General features: G+C 35.8%; 1 protein-coding gene across 1 annotated transcript in view; it reads right to left on the bottom strand.

Moving 5' to 3' along the window:
* TTN (titin) overlaps nucleotides 1–22387 on the bottom strand; it is a 238152-nt gene that overhangs the window by 140155 nt on the left and 75610 nt on the right. Inside the window, exons 86-124 of the mRNA XM_059476507.1 lie at nucleotides 21502–21783; nucleotides 20959–21237; nucleotides 20567–20848; nucleotides 20169–20447; nucleotides 19404–19691; nucleotides 18976–19254; nucleotides 18611–18889; nucleotides 18234–18512; nucleotides 17437–17724; nucleotides 16995–17282; nucleotides 16201–16491; nucleotides 15217–15504; nucleotides 14133–14225; nucleotides 13728–14010; nucleotides 13294–13474; nucleotides 12848–12937; nucleotides 12497–12764; nucleotides 12139–12399; nucleotides 11362–11571; nucleotides 11176–11253; nucleotides 11035–11061; nucleotides 10308–10355; nucleotides 9330–9386; nucleotides 9117–9191; nucleotides 8586–8819; nucleotides 7872–7964; nucleotides 7286–7363; nucleotides 6535–6603; nucleotides 5819–5905; nucleotides 5514–5576; nucleotides 5211–5276; nucleotides 4784–4864; nucleotides 4145–4222; nucleotides 3400–3477; nucleotides 2834–2917; nucleotides 2431–2529; nucleotides 1214–1291; nucleotides 308–382; nucleotides 76–150 (exon numbers count right to left, since the gene is read on the bottom strand). Of these exons, the coding sequence (XP_059332490.1) occupies nucleotides 76–150; nucleotides 308–382; nucleotides 1214–1291; nucleotides 2431–2529; nucleotides 2834–2917; nucleotides 3400–3477; nucleotides 4145–4222; nucleotides 4784–4864; nucleotides 5211–5276; nucleotides 5514–5576; nucleotides 5819–5905; nucleotides 6535–6603; nucleotides 7286–7363; nucleotides 7872–7964; nucleotides 8586–8819; nucleotides 9117–9191; nucleotides 9330–9386; nucleotides 10308–10355; nucleotides 11035–11061; nucleotides 11176–11253; nucleotides 11362–11571; nucleotides 12139–12399; nucleotides 12497–12764; nucleotides 12848–12937; nucleotides 13294–13474; nucleotides 13728–14010; nucleotides 14133–14225; nucleotides 15217–15504; nucleotides 16201–16491; nucleotides 16995–17282; nucleotides 17437–17724; nucleotides 18234–18512; nucleotides 18611–18889; nucleotides 18976–19254; nucleotides 19404–19691; nucleotides 20169–20447; nucleotides 20567–20848; nucleotides 20959–21237; nucleotides 21502–21783 (6411 nt within the window). The remainder of the gene's footprint in view (nucleotides 1–75; nucleotides 151–307; nucleotides 383–1213; nucleotides 1292–2430; nucleotides 2530–2833; nucleotides 2918–3399; nucleotides 3478–4144; nucleotides 4223–4783; nucleotides 4865–5210; nucleotides 5277–5513; nucleotides 5577–5818; nucleotides 5906–6534; nucleotides 6604–7285; nucleotides 7364–7871; nucleotides 7965–8585; nucleotides 8820–9116; nucleotides 9192–9329; nucleotides 9387–10307; nucleotides 10356–11034; nucleotides 11062–11175; nucleotides 11254–11361; nucleotides 11572–12138; nucleotides 12400–12496; nucleotides 12765–12847; nucleotides 12938–13293; nucleotides 13475–13727; nucleotides 14011–14132; nucleotides 14226–15216; nucleotides 15505–16200; nucleotides 16492–16994; nucleotides 17283–17436; nucleotides 17725–18233; nucleotides 18513–18610; nucleotides 18890–18975; nucleotides 19255–19403; nucleotides 19692–20168; nucleotides 20448–20566; nucleotides 20849–20958; nucleotides 21238–21501; nucleotides 21784–22387) is intronic.

The following is a 22387-nucleotide window of genomic DNA, read 5'->3' as shown; positions in this document are numbered from 1 at the left end:
GTACGAGCAAGACAGTAAGACAAACACAATCCCTTTGAAGACACATCAACCAGTTGAGGAACTGCTGGTTTATACCTTTAACTCCTGGAGCTTCCTTTGGAGCAGCTGGGACTTTGGGCTCAGGGACAACTCTCCTGTGCTTCTCAGGCACTTTAAAAGATTACAATACATAGTTTTACATAGAGGAGTAGTATCACTATAGCACAAACACATACGAAAATGCCAAAAATGGACATAAACATGTAGTGGCAATATAATGTTAAGAATGGTGAAAAAACTCATATGTTGAAGTGAAATGAACTTATACCTTTTTTAGGTGGGGCTTCCTCTCTTTTTGGAACAGTTACTGTCTCCTCTATGTAGTAAGACTCTTCTTCAGTCACTTTTAAAAAGAGTAAAATATAAAAATACTTATGTTTAAGTATTTCACATATATTACTGTCTTTATGGCCCTAGTAAGCAACAAAGTATTTGTAAGACAAAAATAAACAGTGTGCTTTATTAACAGACTCTTCTGGGATAACAAAATCTATGCTCAAGCCATCCTGCTTCCACTGAGGCCAATGGAAACACTCCAAGCAGCTTAAATGGAACTGAGAGACTGGGCTCTCATCTTGTATTTGTGTGGAATTTGAAAATGCTCCATTCCTCTGTCCACTAAGTCACTAATGTTGAAATTGGTCCATTTTGAGAAACCTTCTTTCCCAAATACTGAGAAAATTCCTTGACTAAAAATATCCCTGGAAAAATTTGTGGTGTCATTAGTCATATAAACTGAGTCAGTCAGTGTTACTGTCCTTTGCAGTATTATGTGACCACCAATAAACTTACAAGTGGAAACAATATAGTTATTTTACAGTGAAATTATCTGAGGAATCCGAGTGCATTATGGCATTCGGAAGAACATGTACTTTATTCAAGCAACCTGGTGGAAGAGGAACTTCCAACAGAGGATTTTTGTAAACAGAAAGAAGTCCTGATAGATCTCACTATCATAAAGATAACTTATTATTTTCACTGTATTGAAACAGGATTAGCTACTTTTCAAAAGCAAGCAATAGAAATTGTAGAAATTAAAATTAAAATTTGTAAGTTACAAAACATATTTATATAGTTGTAATTTTTTCCTTATAAATAAAGCAGATATTAATCCAAACTGTCTATTTGGATTACTTTTTTACTTTTGCCTAGTGTTCCTGAATTGTTGTCATACCTTCAGAAATTTCTTCTCTGTGGATGGAAATAGATACTTCCTCTCTTTCTTCTTCAGACCATTCTTCAACCGTTGGTTCTTTAAGGAAAATTATTAGTTTTAATATTTTTGCAGGATGGATAAATGGAGAGAGGGAAGGATTGATGGATAGAGAAGATGAAGTCTGATTCTTAGAAATTCCAGATGGTAATGACAGATATGCATACAATCCAGAAAGTGCTGTGCACCGTATGCCTATGTATGATTTGTTCTAAATTATGTGGTTTGTCCATGTCCCAGGTTCCCTCCTGTGTGTTGTTGTATCTAATACCATTCACTTGTCAACTGTCAGTTTATTAGAATGCCTCAGCTCCCCAAATTTCCCCATCACAACAGCTGAAGTGGGGGAACAATAGTCAAAGAATTAGAAGTTTCTCCTTGATCCAACTGTATGAAAGTGAGGAAAGGAAAAAATGAGATGGATAGGACAAGAACTGAAAGGAAATCCTGGCATGTACTCATCTAAAAAGGTGACTGTATCAGGGAAAACCTCAACTGGTTCTGGAGAAAAGATTAATTTGCAGGAGACAAACAGAAATTAACACTGCATGTATCCATATGGATGTGCATTTGTTCATATTTTAGATAGACGTGTTCCAAATTTTCTTCTAAAAATTCATCTATGGTTTTAAAAAGAAAGTGCAAATTTTCTTGACTGGGTAGTTATTAATGGGACATAAAATCCAACAAAATGCTATTTCAGCATTCTTGAAGTTATCTTGAAGCAGATATTATGTGGAATTATTCTAACTTAAAACACTGATCTCAATCTTCCCAGAAGACGAGAATGTTAACTGAAAGCTGGTGAGAAGGGAAGCAGCATTTTATCTTGAGGGCTACAGAAAGCTTGGTAGTATGACAAATGGATGGTTACAGCCCTAATTTGTAGAGTCTAAAAATAAATCTAAAATAAATTTGCTATTGCAAATTTATGAGGCCCTCATCTGAAGATTATTGTATTCAGTAGTAGAGTTTCCATGTCAATGTGGTGGGATCCTGACATTCAAGACTGAAATTGTAAATAGCACTTTAGGAGGCTTTGAACTGCCTGCAGTTCAGCACAAAACTTATACAAGATAACTATCAAAAAATGTTTGGTGTTATTTTGATCTTGATATTAGAACAACAGACTTGCAGACATAGCGCAAGTTTCTCACTATTGTCTGCTTATAGTGTACCTTCAGGTGATGGGATTTCCTCTGGAATGGCAACAGATATTCTCTCTTCTGTGATAAGTACTCTTTCTTCAAAAGTGGCTTTCTTCTGCACTTCAGGCACTTTGGAAGATAATGATATTAAATGTATGCTTTCCCAATTCCATTGTGAAACAAATTTTTGAAATGCTAAATCTAGGTTTCCAAAGAAGGGTACTGAGCACATAACATATAACAGAGATTCAATATTTAGAAAGAATACTATGTAAGTATTGCACACGAGATACAACATACTGTAATGATTCATTGTGTAAATCAGAGCAGCAGAACTCACAGGAGAAGCACAAATCAACGACTAATAACAGCACAGAACTAATAGACAGAAGCTGAGAAATAGCATATTCTTGTATTCTGCTGCAAAGCATACCTTTAGCTGGAGGAGCCTCAATTTTTTTAGGAACAGCAGGAGTTACTTTTTCTTTAGGGACAGGTTTCTTAGGAACTGCAGGCACTTAAAAAAAGTATTTGTTTTAGAACATTTGAAGTAAAAACTGACACATGCAGTTTTCACACAAGAGAAATGTGTTGTTGAGAAAGATTACACATGAATATGTTTTGCTTACCAAACATGACAGTTGACCAAAATGAGATAAATGTTATGTTCTAAAGATTACAATAAATGATATTAAAATGAGCTGTATTTTTCAGGGGGAGTATCTACTTTAGGAATACATGGCAATTTTTCTTCTGGAACTGGTTTTTTAGGTATTTCTGGCACTTCAAAGATCTTAATTATAATATAATCAGCTTAAATTAGCAAGTTTTTATAGAATAAATCTACAGCACACCTATACACAAAACTGACACAAAAGATACACATTAACGTAGATGAAGTACCAGTATAACCAGATTAATTTAGCAATCAAATCCTAAATTTGACATAAATAAGATGCTTATGATAATAAGAAAAGAACATTATTTTTTAAAGTGTACCTTTAGGTGTTGGAGCTTCCTCTCTTTTTGGAACAGCGACCTTTTTCTCTGGGGGAGCTTTCTTAGGAACCTCTGGCACTTAAAAAACCATAAAGTATAAGATAACTGAATTCTAAATTTCAAAGATTTATTGGAGTATTATAGATTTCATTAATAGATAGACATCTTCCATTTGTAAGAATATCAAGACACACCACATAACACATTCATACACTTAACACAGAAAGATCTATGACAAGAGCAACATATGTTTGATACAAAACAAAATCAAACCAGTTGCTGGAAGACTATCAAATACTTTAAGACTGATTACTTAACTGAAGAATGAGATGCTCAAATATACTACCAGGTTTTAAAAAAATCTCATGGATGAACAGAGAATTATACACAAAAGATAAATTCTAACACAAACATGCTTACATACAGACTAACAGGAAAATAAAACTCAACAAGTAATGCACACTTGTTGCAGTTGGGAAAGTGTTGGGAGAGAGTAAGTGTTGGGAAAAGGAATATGTCCTTTTTCTTCAGGCACCGTTTTTCTAGGCCCTTCAAAATCTCTAAAGGTATTAAAATTAATCTAGGCTATCCTTCTAAGGCTTTTGAATGCCTTAGATGAGAACAGACATTCACACATAACACACAAAGATTACATTTATCATATGTGTTGAGAATATAAGAGAAGTTAGGAAAAGGGGACAATAGCACAGAACTGGTTAAAGCCCACATTCAAAAGATGCTGTACCTTTTGCTGGGGGAGCCACCTCCTTTTCAGCAACAGCAACTTTCTTTTCTGGAACAGGTTTCTTAGGGGCTTCAGGCACTTTGGGAAACATTGTTAAAGTAAGAGATCTTTAGTTTTTGGAACACTAATCCAGATTTGAATAATCCAAGATTGTTTTTTTACAATGGAGACAGTGCTTTGACAAGGAGATGAGCACTGCAACTGACACAATACAATGTATTTTTGTGTACAAATGTGGACAGTACAGGAAAGACATAATGATACAGTAAAAATGTCCTATGTTAAAATCACTGCATTTGCACCTTTCATTTTACTTTCTTGAAGTAAAAACACTCTACACTTGCCTGAAAAAGCCACACAACTTAAATAGAAATAATAAGTACAAGATAGTTAAGAGAGAGAAGGACTCAAGCTGAGACAAATTCAAGCTGTAAGCTAAGTTATAGCACAATTGAAAAACTGAAATAGTGCAACAGAGACACAATGCAAAATCAAATAATGCATATGGAGATAGTGCAAAACAAAGACACATAGAGAGTAAATTCCTAAATATATGCAAGAAAACATGAAAAATAATACAAAGAAAGAAAATTTCTTTGGGCTTTGCTTCTTTCTTTTTCACTAGAGCAGTAGAAATACCTTTAGCTGATGGAGCTTCTGCTTTAGGCACAGGAACAGGCTTTCTTTCTTCTGGAACACGCCTCTTTGGTATCTCAGGCACTTTAAAAGATAGGTGGTGATCATTTAGGAGACAGCTAAAATAATTGGTAAACCACAGCTGGCTACTCTTTACATGGTGTGTAAGCAAACAATAAAGGTCAAAACCTAACCTGTTTTATCAAACAGATACAACAAACCCATCTCACAAAAAGCTATTAAAGGGATTATTTAAAGTCGTGAAGAGGAATAAGATAAGAATGCAATAAGGCTTGAATCTCTGACAGCAGAGCCATAGAGAAATTGAAAGATCTCAGTTCTGATATGCTATCCTTTGGTAAACAGTGTTACAGACAGATAATGTGAAAGTTCAGGAAAACAGAGCAGATGTTGATGCAAAGACATTCACCTTCAACATGAGAGATCTCCAGTTCTGTAGAAACAACTTCCTCCTCCTCCTCGACCTCTCTATGCGCTACAATAGGAATTTTAAAGATATTAAATGTTGAGATAGGAAATATCAATGTCCATAGTAAATCTGAAAAACTTCAAGAAGATAATATGTGTGTACACAACACAATCATCACTGAAACATATATGTTAATATGTAAAAAATTAATCCAGAAAATGAACAGCATGTACTGAATTTTGAGTCAAATTAAACAAACAAGCAGACAAATATTTATTAGACTCCCATCAATAATCAAACTACCTTCAATTGGGTAAACAGCTTCAAAGAATCTTTCTTCAACTGTTTTCTCATGCTCTGTTGGCTCTTTAAAGAAAAGTATTTAAACAATAGTAAGATAAAATAGTTGAAATATTTCCATCTGTTAAGCTAAATAATACGAATGCTACATAAAACAATGGACAAAAAAAGCAAGGCATACTGAAAGACAAATGTACAATATGTCTAAATATGTAATTTGACATACATAAAAATAGATCAAAAGAAAGTATAATAGGATTGATAGATTGTTTTGATTTGGGTACACAGACTTTTGGTTTTGTACATACCTGTAACATCATATGAATACTCTTCTTCTCTGTGGACAGAAACTGACATCTTTTCTTCTGAAACAGTCCATGTTTCTACTGTTGGTACTTTAAAGATAGGATTTTGTTTTAGTATTTAATATTCTAGATCCACATTAGTGGTAGTCAGCATGTGAGTTTTTATCAGGTCTATATTCATATTGCACATTAAAGTCTTAGACATATTTAGACAGTCAGTATTCATTTTGTAAAATACTGAACAAAGAACAAGGACACAAGTATAATATTTAGTATTTGTTAAAGACTAAAGACACAGACACCTTTAACCCAAACATTTGAAACAAAATGCATGCACAGGCTTTTGCAAATAGTACATCAGAAGAATTCTAAACGTTGTTCTTCAAAGACATTTTTGGGCATGAGGACACAATTTTATTTATTATGTAAGGATAGGCCAGCAAGCAGAACAGATGAAGAAAAAGCTAAGTCACACTGCAGTGTGACCATAGGCTCTTGAAATGAGAACCAAAAGACTATCCACAAATATGTTAAGAACAGACTTCATAAAAAACAAAAGTGTGGTAGACATACTAATTAAACACTGAGAGCAGTCACAGCATGACTACTTCTATGGATCCAGATACATACACACAGGCCCACATATTCCAAAGAAGCACAGAAACACATTGGGTGCTGAAAAAAAGTATAAACTGCAATTCAAAGATGCTGATCTGTACCTTCCTTTTTCATAACTTTTTCCTCGATGACCGCTGGTGTAGGTTTTGGTGGCAGAACTTTCTTGGTAACTGTTGATGTTAGAATTTTGTTATTCAGTCAAACATTTGGCAAAGAGATCAAAATAAGTCTACAGTAATCTGTCAATGATGTTGCAAATACAACAAACACAGCAAACAATCTAACTCATCAGCTAAGTCAGGCTTCTTAGAAGCACATAAAGCAACATAAGGAATGTGTTTGTTTCTTTTTATTGCTATGTTCTAAAGGCACTCAGGGCATTTAGCACACAGGTAATTTCTTGATACTTATTGAATTGCAGCTGACAGAATCCTGCTGCAGAATGGGAAATGCTATACAAAATGAAGTAGCTACTAAGAGAATAAAGGTGCATATTTATTTCATAACCAAAGAATTAACCAAAGTATCTTGATAGATGGGTCAAAATGGCCAGCTGAGCAAGATAGGGATTTCACATCTTCAGCTTAGTATGAAACACACTCTTTCACCCAGTGCAATTTTAAACACACTTTCTTTCTTAAAGCATTGGTAGTTAATATTAGCATTTAGTATTTTCCCCTAAAAAGCTTTAAATCTTCTTTTTAAAGGATTCAGCAGAAGCTTTTATTAGATGTTTCAAAGACTGAAAAATTGATCAGACCATGTTAAGTAAAGACAAAGCATATGCAGATCAGCTAAGTAACAAAAGGCACAACTTTCACAGAAAGATAACATTAAGATAACAGTATTTACCCTCAGCCCTTTTGACTTTTTCTTCTGCAACCCTCTGAGTGGTTACCTCCACTTTTTCATCGACAGGTTTCTTGACAACTGCAAGTAATTCAGACAGATTTATTGTTCAAGTAATCTTGCAAATTGTTTTCTGGATACAAACCAGATAGAGCTGGCTGGGGTTTTTTTGTTCAGGATGTTACAAAATGGGGCTCTGTTCAGTGCATTGTTTAATGGTGGTGAACAGTGACGTGCAGTGATCTAAGTGGAAAATGCTTCCCAGAGAAGCAGCATTTAATTTCTTAAAACTTACACTGATGCCCGAGGCTAATACACAGGGTGAAGGAAGGATAACTGAAGCTCCATTTGATTTTACCATCAATTCTTGTTTTGATTCAACCACCTTTGAGCAGAGAGCTCAGAAATATGAGGTGGGAGAAGAGAGTTACCATGACCCTTGCTCATCTCACTGTCCAACATAATGAGAATTTTCTTCTTTCCAAGGAAATGTGAATAACCAGCACCATTCATCTTGAAGGAGATGCATGAGAGATCTTAATCTGCATATCTTAATCTAACTCCTCTTAGTTTTGTGGGAAATCCATACCTTTTTGAACAGTTACTTCCTTCTTTTCCTTCTTTTCAGCTATAATGGCTGGTGGTTTTCGCTCAGGCACAGGTTTCTTAGGAACTTCAGTCACTTAAAAAAAAAAAACATCACTTAATGATAAAAAATAAGTTGTCTAAAGGCTCTGTAAACAGAAAGGCATTAGTTATGCCATTATAGTTTCATGAATTTTAAAAACATACAAAGTGTTTTGGAGATCCAATTGTTGAAGTAAAATGTTTTGCTTAACTCCAAGTTTAATTTTTCTCACCAGAGCCAAATTTTGTTCCTAGAGGCATACATGTTACTAATCCCCAAGACAGTTATAACATGCAAGAAATTGAAAAATACAGCCATAACTTCAATCAATAAACATTTAAGTATATCAAGAGCACAGGAAAATGATGGAAGAAATAGGCAAAAAACTAAAAACTATACATATCCTTACCACTCACTATTAACTCATGTTAGGTTTCAAAGACCTGCAAAGTTAACTGACAATGAACTTCTAATGTATCAATTCCTGTCTCCATCCATACCTTGTGATATCTTGTGTTATCATCAAGTGCCACTTAAAATTTGTCAGCATATTATGGTTCCAAATATTTTAGCAAAAACAAAACAAAACAAAATGTTGCCTGGTTCAAAATGTTGGGACCTTCATAATAAATATGAGAAAAGAGAAGAAATAAAATGACATGATAATTCAAATACCTTCTTCACGAATTATTCTTCTTTCTTCATAAGTCACTTCTTTTTTCTCATAAGCTTCTTCCCATTCCTCTTCCCCTTCATCATAGCCCTCTTCCTTGACATAATAGTCATGGTCTTCACCATAATCTTCCTCCCATTCTTCATAAATTTCTTTGGGCGTTTCTTGTATTTTCTTTTCTTCGTGTATCTCTTCTCTCCTTGCCATGGATGTTATTTTGACCTCTTTGGGCTTCTCTGGTAGCACCTCAGGAACTGAAAATAAATAAATTGATTGTTGGTATCACAGTGTGGAATTTGAAGGCATATTGGATGTTCACTTTTAGTGAAAGTATTTCACCCACACGGATGGTTCAAAGAAGGGACTATTTTTTAGGCAGTCTTGGATCAGCTTGGATTTTAAATGTGTGTTTTTAACATAAGGCCAGAAAACAAACAATTGTGATAGATTGAAGTTATTTCAAAACAAAACACCTTATTTCCACAAGATAATTTTACTCTTTTAAAAGTTTACAAACAAAGGAAAAAAATTACCTTTAGGTGGCAGGACTTCTTCAGGAGCTTTTTTAACCACCTTTTGGGGGACTTTCTTTAATGGAACCTTTTTCTCTGTTTAAAAATAATAGATTTAAAAATTTGAATTAAAAAACCTTAAGAACTCCTAAAAAGCCAAACAAACAAAAATCCAAAAATCAGCTGCCATAATGAAACATGAATATAGTATTCAAATACTGTAAGGACTTTTACCTGGCTTTTTCTTCTCTGGAGGTGGAACAAGAGGCAGAAGAATGGGAATAGGGGCAGCTTGTAGGAAAAATGAAATATTTAGAATAAAATTTAAATTTGAAATTTCCTTGTAAATGAAAAAAAAATATTGGTTTGGTAAAATGGATTATATTATTTTATTGCAGCTGCAGAATAAAAGCAAACATGGTGCTTATTCTGAGAGTTTACAGGAGCTTAATAAATATAATTTGAGTGGAAATCCTCAGTCTACTTTTTTGAACCCTGAATGTCCTCAGCTTTATTTTTATTCCTGCCATCACTCTCCTATCTTTGCTGATTGTAACTCATCTAAATATCAAATCTTTCCCTTCATGCTGCCACTGCAAGCATTTACCAAATTATCCTGGAAAAAAACGCAAGAAGTTCAAATTGCTGGCATTTACAGTAAACTACTGGAGGTAATAGAAGTATAAATATTGTCTGTAGCCTATAGTCCAAAACCAGAGCCTGGGGAGAGACCATTTGCCAAAAACATGAAATACAATGTAAAAAATACAATGTAAAGAATCCCATACAATTAAAAGAATATTTTTTCAAAAGGCAGAAATTCAGACAGCTTGTTTAAAAGATAATTTTGTGGCAAAAAGAAGAGATGAAAATTAAAAAAAATTGTCAGAGAGGAAGATGGAAATAAAAGGAAAGTGATATGAACAACAGACCATTAGGAAAACATAACAGAAAATATTCTCTTTTTAAGAGAATTAGAATTCTTTTTTAAAGAGAAAATCTTAAAAATTCTCTTTTTAAGGGAATTAAATTAAATCCTACCACTCCCTGTGTAGAGTTTTTACTTCCACACAGCAAAGAAGCCTATCCAAGTCAAGTCTTGCTCTCAGGGACAATTAACTAGATCTTATGGCTGAGCTAAGATTTTTCTGAGGTTTCCACTGGCCTTCTGGTTCAGTGCAGACAGAGAACAAGTATGGTTTGTTACCCTACCTTCAGCTGGTTTCTGAGGTGGAACTGCAACCTTGGCATCAGGAACATCTAGAAAATCAAAATGTTTAATTGACTTAATAAATACTACCAATTAAAATATTCAATGTGCTCTCCTCAAGGATAGTAGTTGATGGTGGTTTAATCTTTCTTTTTGTAACATACAAGGATTGTATCTTGCTCCTCAAGCATAAGCTAGCCAATTGGTAGATAACTAACTGTATTAACCTTTCAGTTCAACCACCCCATACAATGTTATGTAATGTTTCTAGATAATTATTGCAATATTTGCAGTAGGCTCTTAAGAACATTCAAAAAAGAAAATCACTGCATATCATAAGGAGGTGATTTTTACCTATTTCATCTCCTTGGTTATTTTTTTCAGCTGCACAGAGGAGATCTTATCTAATAATTGCTACATCTTCATTGTTCTATTCCTTAGCAGTAAAAAAAATAACTTGTGTGTTTTAGAGAATGAGGCATTCCATGTTGTAAAAAATAAGGTCCCTATTAATGTCACTGATTATGGATTTGTCTCAGTATTCATTGCCACTCTCATGAGAATAATAGTTCCACATGTCTGTGGATGAGGAACACTTTTTCAGGATGTAGTTTATACTTACTCTGACCAGGAAAAAAGATTTGAAAATAATAAAAAAGCAGAGCAATGCTTTAATTTTATGACAGAGTATTGACAAGGTCTTATGCCAATCTTGCTTGAGGACTTTACCTGGTGGCTTCAACTCCAGTTTGATTTCTGCAAAGGAATATTAGATTTTTTTTAGGACTATTCATTTTTCCAGAATCATGTTTCAAACAAAGAAATTTGTACATGGTTATGATCACAAATTTATTTAGAAAATCTGCTAACCTTTGGTTACAAGATAGAGCTCTGCGGTGCTTCTTGCTTCTCCTCTTGGTTCAAGACGAGCAATTACAGAATAAACACCTGCAGCAGCCAAGAATGTTCATATTTACATTATTTTATAATTTAAAACCAGACCAAAAAGAAGCAGATAAAAAATGGCACCAGCACAACTGTTTCATGCATTTTTACCTTCATCATCTGCATTAACATTGTGGATAGTCATATAATGGCAACGACCTTCACTTCTGAAGCTGTACTTGGGACTCTCTCTCAGTTCAGTGGGGCCTTTATACCACGTCACAACTGCATCATCAAAAGACACCTCGCACTCGAAGGTTGCAGACTGGTGTTCACTCACAACGATGTTCTGTATGCTCTTGGTGAACTGAATTGGTTCCGCTGTTTTTAGAAAGAAAAAATACATCAATTGTTATGCACCACCACTGCATTTAGTGTATCTGTATCCTTCTCATTGTTGTCATCAAAGTAGCTAAATTTTAATGAGATAATACCGATAGATCTTAAAAAAGTAGAGTAAGAAAAAAGGATTTCATCTTCTACGAAGATAAGAATGAAGATTAGAAGATGTAAGAGTTCAACTATAACAAGATTGCTGTGCAGATACGTTTTGTAAGAGAAGCTATTAAGGAAAATAAAGATAGAGAATAATTAAGAAAAAGTCCAAGGAAAATATAAGAGTCCCAAAGAAAATAGAAGCTAGTACAACTCAGATTGCTTGTGGGCTATGGGACATCAATCATGGTTTAGTGAAGAACACGCTTAATTGAATTGCACAAGTATGTCACATGTTGTTCAAAGAGAAAGGACAGTAAAATTTCTTATTTAGTCTGTTTCCAAGTTTTGGAATCTGTCTTTCAGAAATTCTTTTTATTTTCATTTGTTCTGCTAATGAAACCCCCAGAAATTGTCACTATTGTAAGAAAGAGATTCTATATCTTTACAAACCTTCAATGGCCAGATCTGCCGTTGTTTCTAGACTGTCAAGCTTGCAGGTATACTGTCCCTCGTCTTCCGTTCTAACATCCTTGATGATGAGTTTGTGCACTTTGTCAGAGACTTGTGTTGAATATCTCCCTCCTATTTTAATGGGTCTCCCATTCCTATACCACTGAGACTTGGCATTTGGGATAGAGAACTGACAAGTCAGTGTGCATGTTTTTCCTTCCTTGAAAGTGGTGTCATGAAGATGCCGCTCAACTGCAGGTTCTATTAGCGTGTTAAAACATACATTTTAACAGAGATCAGAGAGTGGAATAAGTACAGTGTAAACTAATTCAAATATATACTTCAGAAGTAAACTTACCAATCACAGTTAGCTTGGCACTGGCAATATGTGGTCCACACACTATTCTGAAATTTCCTTGATCTTCAGGCTGGCAGTTTCTAATTCTCAGTATGTGGCGATCACCTTCAATTCTAATTTCATATTTGTCATTGGAGTCCAGTTTCTGTGTTCCCTTGTACCATGACAGTTTAATTTCTGGATAGTTAATCTTAATCTCACATTCAAAGATAGCATCCTCATCTGCTAAAACCGTCTGATTTTCAATGTCTTTGATCAGAGTAATAGGCTGGAAAATATTAGTTTAAGTTATTTTCAGGGTTCCCTGTTATAGGCTTGAATATTTCATAAATCAGTCCAAAAATGTTTTACCTCTGTTTGTGTGAGTCGTTGCTGAATAAAAGCTACAAGTTCATCAAATTCCTGATCTTCCCTTTGAGCTTTCTCTGTGAGCTCAATTTCCTATAAAAATGCAGAATATACTCAAAGATTAAAGGATACTAAATGTCAAGCTGTCATGTTTACCCAACACAAAATTAATTCCTACATCAAATTTTATGTAACTGTACTGTAACCAGGAAATCTGCCCATTCCAACAATTGCAGTCAAGTTATGAAGACAGAACCTATTTAGCCAGAAGCCCATTTTTTCTTCTTGGATTTGAGCATGCAAGAAATTGAGAACTGCCATTAAAAGATCTAAAGAGGAATCATAAATTTCTCCACACATCATAACTTCGGAGCTTCACAGTGTGGACACACGTCTGTTCAACATATTACTCCTAAGAAAACCAATGCTGCAGTCACACTGTATCTTACCAATCTGTGGCTTTCTTCTGCCTGGGTTTGCTTTAGTAACTCAAAGGCTTGCAGGAGGCCACGGAAATCTGTAATTCCATACATGCGAGCATATTTCTCATATTCTTTGGGATCTACATTTTTGAGAAGTTCCAAGATATCAATAGGTTGCTCTTCCTCCTCTTTTCTTTTTGTTGGAGTGCTATTCAAATCAATAACAGAAGTCAACTACACAGCATTTCATTCCCAGAAAGCTGTTTAATGAAATATTGAATCATCTCAGAGCTGTTCTGTGCTGTAGAATCCTTTAGCTTAGTCTAGTCAGGTGCTTTTATTTTTAGCACATTAATTCCTATTTAATGAAATTTTTTAAATTATATCTTGTTCTGAGATGCATAATAAAAATTTTTCTTCTGTGTTGATAGCAAATTAATCCATAAAAACTTTCAATATACCTTTTCAGTTTTGCCCTGAGATCCCCTTCAACAACTTCTGTCTTTCTTTCTTCAACTTGCAGGTTTACACTCCTCTCAATTTCACCATGTTGGTTAAAAGCAACACATTTGTACATGCCCGAGTCAGTTTTTATTGTGTCCTTTATTTCTAGTTTGGCTTCATCTCCTCTCTGATGGATTATAATGCGACCTCCCTGGTTGAGTTGCCTCCATTTTCCCTTCATCCACTTAACATTTGGAATTGGATCTCCTCCAACTTTTGCAGTAAATGTTGCAACCGTCTCTGCAGAAAGATGCAAATGAGGAAGCTAAGTCTTTCCAGCTGTTTATGACAGAGGGACATAATCTCAAACAAAAGGTGTAGGTAAATAGAAGACATTGTACTGTTTTGAAAAGAGTTCTTACTTTCCATGACTTTGATACTCTGAGGCTCTGACACAAAATAAAGTTTGCCTTCCACTTCTGCTTTCTTAGCTGCTGGAGCAGCTGCCGGTTTTTCTAAAAAAACAGAGTCAGAGAGTTATAGCAGATGGCTTCATGTAACTGTTAATGTCCATAGGTGATGATGTTTCTGAATGAATTGTAAAAAATGAATTCATTCCTGAGATGGAACAAAATACTATGCAAGAGGTAAAAATGCAAAATATTTTCATATTGTTTTAACCAACTTCCAGTTTACTTTCCAGATGAAACTCTCCACAATGGACCATACTGTGCTGTTCATTCAGGCCATTTATACTCTCCATGGATGCGAATCCATAGATAGATATGCCATTATAAAGCCTCATTTTCTAAAATGGGTAAGTTTTTTTTTGTGAGGTCTTCTCTTTTCATTCTATTTCTGGATATTATGTCCTAAGAGTTACTTGCATTTTTTTACCAGTGATCTGTTAAATTCTCCTGGTTTTCTTTGACTAGCCCTTAGCCTAGTGGCTAACCGTGTAGCGAAAAAGAATTGTGCATACTGCTGGGCTCTTGTGTCCTTTATGCAGTGGTAAAGCAAGAACTACACAGAAGGACTCATGTTTAGACAATATTTACTTTCAGCTAAAAGGTCAAAATGTCTCAGGGCTGTAATAGTCTTAAAACAATTAGCCTCTAAGGGCACATGTTCAAATTCCTTCTGTATTTTCCTTTAATAAACACCACTTTTGACATGCTTTCCATAAAACACACGTGTCAAAGTAATTTCACCCATTTAGCTTGCATTTTTGTAAATTTCTTGTTTAGATAGAAAATAATTTTTTAATCTCTTTGGTAGGAATGTACTATTGATTTGACATTGATCTTTCAGCATTTATGTCACTATTTATATATAAATTATTGTTCAATACTCTGTTTTACCAGATTCTACAATTTTACAAAAAACTAAAAGTAAATAATTGTTTGTCATTAGACTATTAACTTTTTTGTTCCACAGAAAAAGAGGTGGGATAGCGTTTCGTTTGACATTTTTGTCATATGCCTTATTTTCTCCATGTTACTGTACCTTTGACTGTCACTTTAGATTTGCAAGTATCAGTGCCAGCTGCATTTGAAGCTTTGCATACATATTCTCCTGAATCTGATTTGGTAACTGCAGCAAGTTCTAGGAGAGCTACTCCATTAGCAAAGCTGAAGTTGCATTTGTCTGAGGCTCTTATTTCTCTTCCTGCCTTCAGCCACTGGATCCGGATTGGCTGTGATCCCTGGACATGACAGCTAAGCTGCAGGGTATCACCTTCCTCTGCTGCTGCTGGCTGAAGAGGTTGGTCAAAAACTGGAGGCTTTTTGGGTTCTGGAATACGAAAATGCTTGAGTGAATACTCAGGAAAGTATGATCAAGAACACAAGAGAGAGATACACGTGATTACTAAGGAGGCGATGGCAAGGAATGGAGGATGATAAACAGAAGTCTGAGAATGTCAATCACAGTGTTATAAAATGGAATAAATATCAAGAGAGCATAACAGCATATTTGCTATATAATCATGCAAGAACTATCTTTATCCTCTCAGCACGAACCTTTTACACGCAAAAAATAGTATGAGAACAAAAGCACTGTTATGTTGCAAAACTATATCAAAATTTTTAAAGAAATAAACCTGCAATTTCCTGCAAGACTATTACGATGAAGTGTCATGCTACCAAAATGCAGTGTCAACTGCCTAAGCTTAGATTTCATTGCATTAACCCCCTGTTACTCCACTGAAGGAGAATGATTAAAAATTCAACAGAAATTTCACAAAGATTTCAATGTTCACTTTGAATCAGTCATAGCAAATACAGGAAAAGAAGTTTCTCCTTGAAAAAAAATAATCACTAATATAAAAGAATTTGTTGACTTTGTGGTTTATGTGAATCTCTGGACAAATCACTGCTGTTAAGGTAAGTAAAGCCAGGTCATAAGAGATATGCTATATAATTGCAGCTAAATAAAACAAAGAAATTGGTTTTTAAGCAGGAAGCAAAGAAAAACAAGACTTCAACCAACCTCTGATAACAACAGAAGATGTACTCAACACGCTTCCTGCTTCGTTGGACACTTTACAGGTGTATAAACCAGCATCTGATTGCTCTACAGTCTTGATATGTAAAAGCAAGGCATTGTTTTTGAAAGATAATTCACAGTGAGCGCTTGAATGGACTTCCTGATTGTTTTTATACCAAGCAACAGTCAAAGGCTGAGAACCGGAAACACGACCCTCAAGTTTAAGTTCATTCCCTTCTGTTTCTTCTACTGCTTCAGACAGTTTCTTAGTAAAAGTAGGAGGAGTTTTTCGTTCTGTAAAAAAACATAAATTCCATGAATCTATCTTGAGATGAAAAATCTAAGACAATGCTTCAAGAAAAATTTGAACATTGGGGAATTGATATTTACTCTCATTTAAACTGGATATATTTTTAAAGTGAAATTATGCTAAGATAAACAGCAGGAGTCTTGCTCTTACAGTCATTGTCACTGTGTTTTCCTGTTTGAAAAAAAATTATCTTACATTGATTTAAGTCATACACCATTTAAATAACCCCAAGAGTTTTGTCAAGTTCTTAAGAACGAAATAGACCAGAGCCTATTGAGAAAGTAGGCCAAAGAAAATGTTTTATTTCTCCTCCTGTTGCTATTAGTGATCCTTCCTAATTCCCACAAAAGATTCATAGGTATCTCCAGATAGGTACTCTCAGGCTACATCCCAAAAGTTTTCTCCAAGTTGTCTTGCAGTAATAGTCTGACTTCATTTATAACTGAAGGAAGAAAAATGTAAACACAACATATTATCTATTCAGTACCTTTAACAGCCAGTTGAGCTGTGCAAGAGTCCTTTCCAACTTCATTGCTAGCATAGCATGTATATCTTCCAGAATCTCCCCTGTCAACTCTCAAGATGGTCAGATGGGCTGTGTTGTCTACATAACTGATCTGATAGTTCTTTCCTGTTCTAATTTCTTGGTCATCTTTTGCCCAAGTGACTCTAATAGGCTGTGTTCCAGAAACGTGACACTCAAAATCAGCACTTTCTCCAATAATGCCATCCACAGGTGCAAGTGGGATGTCAAAGAATGGAGGAGTTTTCCCCTCTGAAGAGTCAAAGAAATAAAAAACCATCACTTAAAAATCTCAATTTACTGTAAAACTGCGTGAAATAAGAATTTCTTGTACAATATTAAATCCATACATAAAGCCAAACTCAGGTTTAAGACATTTCCATTAAATATTTCACAGCCCACCAACCTGTAAGGACAAGCCTGCCACTAGAAGAAGCAGTCCCAATAGCATTGACAGCTGTGCAGGTGTATTGCCCAATAAGGCTCCTATCTGTCTTCAAAATCTGGAGGGTTGCTACATTATCTACAAAGGACGTGTGAACATTGTAGTCCTCTTTTACGCGCGCGCCGTCTTTAAACCAAGATACTTCGATGGGTTCTGAGCCAGCAATGCCACAATCAAACACAACTGGTAAGCCAACAGTTTCATGAACGTCTCTTAATTTTCGTGTAAAAGAAGGAGGAAGTTTACGCTCTGTAAGAGAACAAGTATTGCACAGTGAAGTCTTCCAGAAGACACGCACCTCTTGCTGTACTCATCAATAATCACTGACTAATGTGCTGTAGAGTATGGTGGATTTTTGCTCATAACTTCCAGTTAAAAGTATTGTTTAGCATACCATTTATTTTGAACTTGTTGTAAAGAGCCCTGTGCATATGATTGAAGGAAGAGAGGTCTCTTTTTTTTCATCTTAGACCCAATGAGCCTCAGGACCGCTAATACTGGAAATAATCAAAGCAATATCCTGAACAGGGATGGAAGATACAGAGGGTTGTAACGCCGCAGAAGAGCTGTGGTCAGTAAGTGCCTCATTTCAATTAACTTTACTGGCAGGCTTTTGTTAGTAGAAGAAAGTACCACAGGGTACCTCACACGTCAAGAAACAGTAAAGTGTTTTACAATGAAGAGGCAATCGTTGTTTTTTGAAAAGCATACTTAAGAAAAATAGGCCATTTCTCTATATTTAAAATGGAAATATTCACCTTGAACTGTAAGCAAAGATGATGAAGAAGCCTCCCCAACAGAGTTTTCTACTTTGCAGATGTACTCCCCACTGTCACTACTGTCTACCTGGCTGAAAACCAGAGTAGCAATTTGGTTCCTAAAGTGCATTTTCACAGTAGCAGTTCCTCTCAGCTTTGTATCGCCTTTGTACCATGACACAATCATTTCTGGTGTTCCAGCGACCTGGCACTGTAAGGATGCAGAATCTCCAACAGTCACCTGCACTGGCTCCAAGGGTGTAATGAAGTAAGGTGGTTCTGAAGGACAAAGACACATGATTAGCATAAAAAGATATTGCGTTGTGACCATTAGTAGTTCAAACAACACTTGTTGAAGTGCTGCTGGCTTGACGCACCTAGTATTGTGATTGTACCATGACAAGTATCTTTCCCAGAATCATTTTCAATATGACAAGAATATTGCCCCTGGTCTTCTAGTTTGCTGCTAGGGATTTCCAGTATGGCAGATGTGTCTGTAGTGGTGATGCTACACTTTTCAGAGTGCATTATTTTCACTCCATTTTTCTTCCATGTCACTGAAATCGGTGGAGTACCCACATATGTGCATTCCAAGATTAAATTTTTCCCTTTCTCTACATTTAAATCATTCACCTTCTTCACAAATTTGGCTGGTTCTATAATGAACAACAGGAACAAAACAAATTAAATAAAGCCAAGAGATCATCTTTAAGAAGCATAAGAAGCAGTAGTCTGGACAAACCTTTGACAAAAAGATGTGTTGTGCAAGAAATTTTCCCTGCCTCATTAGAGACCTGGCAGGTGTAGTCTCCACTCTCAAGTGGTTGTACATCAAACAGTTCCAGCTCTGCAACTGAATCCTGCAAGGTGATATTGCATCTGGGTCCTGGTACTAGCTCAATGCTGCCTCTGAACCATTTAACTTCCAATGGAGGGGAACCTTTTACGATACTAGTAAAGGTTACGTTTGCCCCAGATAAAACATCCAGTGGTTCAGGTTTCTTCACAAAAGATGGTGGTTCTAAGCACACAAATAAAACAGACAGAAAATAAGTACATTTGAACTTCTTTTGAAGATCACGGTGTTCAGAAATATTCAACAAAGAAAAAATTAAATCTTTCTGAAAATAAATTTGGATCCTCTGATTCTGGCTTCTTACTGATACTGACCTATAACACCCAAAAATGCGCTGCATTCATCAGACCCAGCTACATTAGTAGCTGTGCACAAATAAGTTCCCATATCAGACTCCTGAAGTCCATTCACTTTCAGAGAACAGGTATTGTCTGTAAGAGTAGCCTGATACTTCTCTCCACTGGTAATCTCTTGTCCATCATGAAACCAGGAAACAAGAATGGGTGGTGACCCATAAACTTTGCACTCCAGTACAGCAGAAGAACCCAGCTGACCATAAGTTTCTTTCAGTTTTCTTGTGAAAGAAGGAGGTATAATACGATCTGCATTTGTTTCAAAATAAAAAAAAAGAAATTACCATACAGCATTCTTAAATGCAGGAAGTTCTCTGTGCAGAATAAAATTAGTGACTTTTTGCTGTATCTGCTTTGGCAATATACTCTGAAACAGCTAAGTATTTGAAAAATAGTTAATGGTTAAGGATATGCTGGAATTTTCATCTATAATCTTTGAGGAACACCGTTTGTTTTTTCCATTCTTTTTCATAAGCGACAATATTACACCAGCTGTCCAAGACAACATGTAGATTAAAGCTGAAGAAATCAAGTCCTTTCAATAATTCATGCCCTTCAGATTTTAGGTAGGCATCTATCCTTGGTGCCTGTCAAAGTGGCATGCCAAGTACTCCTAAGATTATACAACTCTCTTAGGTTGCCAATCACAATAACCACTTTGCTATCTGAAGGCTTTGTAGAGGAGCTAAAGGATCAGAGGCGACTTAGAAAGAGTAGCCAACTAACCTGAAACGTGCACTGAAGCTGTGCAGCTGCTTTTACCGACACTGTTTTTCACCTCAAAAGTATATTCTCCACTGTCTTCTAGTGTTGCATTGAGGATCTTAAGCCCAGATACTTTGTTGAAGAAACTGATTTTATATTTATGATCAGTGGACAGTTCATTACCATCCTTAAACCACCTAGCAGTAAGCTCTGGTGTGCCATCTACTGTGCATTCCAGAGTACAAGAGTCTCCGGCTGTGACTTTGACTGGGCCTGGCTTCTCTACAATGACTGCAGGTTCTGCAATGAAATGCAAATCAGAAACATTTTTAGAACAACGAAATAGCTCTTATTATGATTAAAATTTAAATTTCTAAGCATCTTAAAACACACTCTGTTTTTTATCTCATGCTACCAACCTAGCACTTTCAGCATGGCAAAGCATTCCTGAACTCCAGCATCATTTTTTATCTGACAAATGTATTTCCCAGCATTGGTTGGTTCTGCATTTCCAATCTGCATAGTTGCAATGTTTTCTGAGTAGGAGATCCAAAGATTATCACTTTCTCTGATGATTTCCCCTTTGTCTTTTAACCACAGAACAGAAATGGGCTGTGATCCTTGTACTGTCGCCTGCAGTTCAATCGACTCCCCAACTACGACAGTGAGATCACTCAGCTTCTTCACAAAGGTTGGTGGTGCTATTTAAGAGAAGATATTTAACAGTAAAGAACCCTGCCAGGAGTGGAAAAGTACCAGAAGAATTTCAGGAACAAAGAAATGCCAAGAAGATGCCAATCTTTGTACAAACCTCTTAGTGTTACAGAGCCAATACAAGAGTCACTTCCCACATCATTTACAGCCTTACAGTGGTATTCACCAACATCTGCAGTATCCACACTGAGAATGTGAAGGCTAGCTATGTAGTTCTCAGACATGACCTTATACTTCTTGCTGCTCCGAATTTCTCGTTTGTCTTTATACCATGAAATCTGGAATGGAGGAGTGCCCTGAAGCTCGCACTCCAGATGAATATCAGACCCTTTCAAGGTCTCAACTGGACGGGGCTTCTTGGTAAAAAGAGGGGGTGCTGGAAGAAAGAAAAAAGAGTTATCATTTGTGTTATTTAAGCAAAAGATGTTAAAGAAGACAGAAGATTAAAATAACTCTTCTGATGCTCAATAGCAAAGACAATAGATAAGAAAGAGCTGCCACAGAGATCAAAAACAGACAAGAGATTTGCCATCTACTCAGGCAGGCTTTGGTCTCTGACAAGAGAAAGTGGGATTTAAGAGCTTTTCCTAAAGGAGGACCCTTAATGTTAGAAAGGGAAGGAAAGATCTGAGATTCTGACCTTTTACTCTCAGTGTAGTACTGGTGCTTGCACTACCCGCTGGATTCTGAGCTTCACAAGTGTAGTCACCACTGTCTTCAACACCGAGGTTGTGCATTTCAATGACTGCCACTGAGTCCACAAAAGACATTCTGTATTTTTCACTGGGATGGATTTCAGTTTCACCTTTGTACCAGGTGACTTTGATTTCTGGAGATCCACCTATTTTGCATTCATACGTTGTGGAATCGTGCTCTTTCACAAGTTTTGAGGAGTCTAGTTTCTTAATAAACCTTGGTGGTTCTGGAAAGCCAAAAAGGAGAGATGATGCTTTAAACTGCACTAATTGTTTGAGTAAGCGGAGAGATGTGTAACTGAAACTGCAAAGTTTAGGGACTTAAGCAAAAATTCTGATTTTGCCATTGCTATGAAATTTTTTTAGATTATTTCAAGTTGGTCTAAAATCCAGATTAAGAAGAAAACAAGTTTTCTATATACATTTCAGTGAGTTTTTCCTTAGTTTACTGACCCACTTTACCTCTCCTTGTATGTATTCATTACAGATTAATTGATGTGCGTGGTTTTCTTTACAAAAAATGCTCTTGTTATATATGTGTAATCAAAATGCCTGATGCAAATGCAATAATCCAACTGTTCAGCCAAAAAATTTTATTAAAAGCATTTATGTTGAGTATTATAGCAATTGCTTTATATCCCGTGATTAATAATTAATGTAGTCAATGAATGTATCTGCATTATAACCCCTCACACATTTAATGCAAAACCAAACATAAAGTTGCACATAAGGAATCAAAGTTAAGGAGCTTAGGTAGCAAACAAAAGAGCTTAGAAATAATCATGCTGAGGAGAATTGCAAGATGGCTGGTTTTATAGAATTGGTGTTAAA

This window comes from Ammospiza nelsoni, chromosome 7 (genome assembly GCF_027579445.1).
Source record: "Ammospiza nelsoni isolate bAmmNel1 chromosome 7, bAmmNel1.pri, whole genome shotgun sequence".
Classification (NCBI taxonomy): Eukaryota; Metazoa; Chordata; class Aves; order Passeriformes; family Passerellidae; genus Ammospiza; species Ammospiza nelsoni.
The sequence above is the reverse complement of the archived record's forward strand: the minus strand, read 5'-3'. Positions and strand labels throughout refer to the sequence as shown.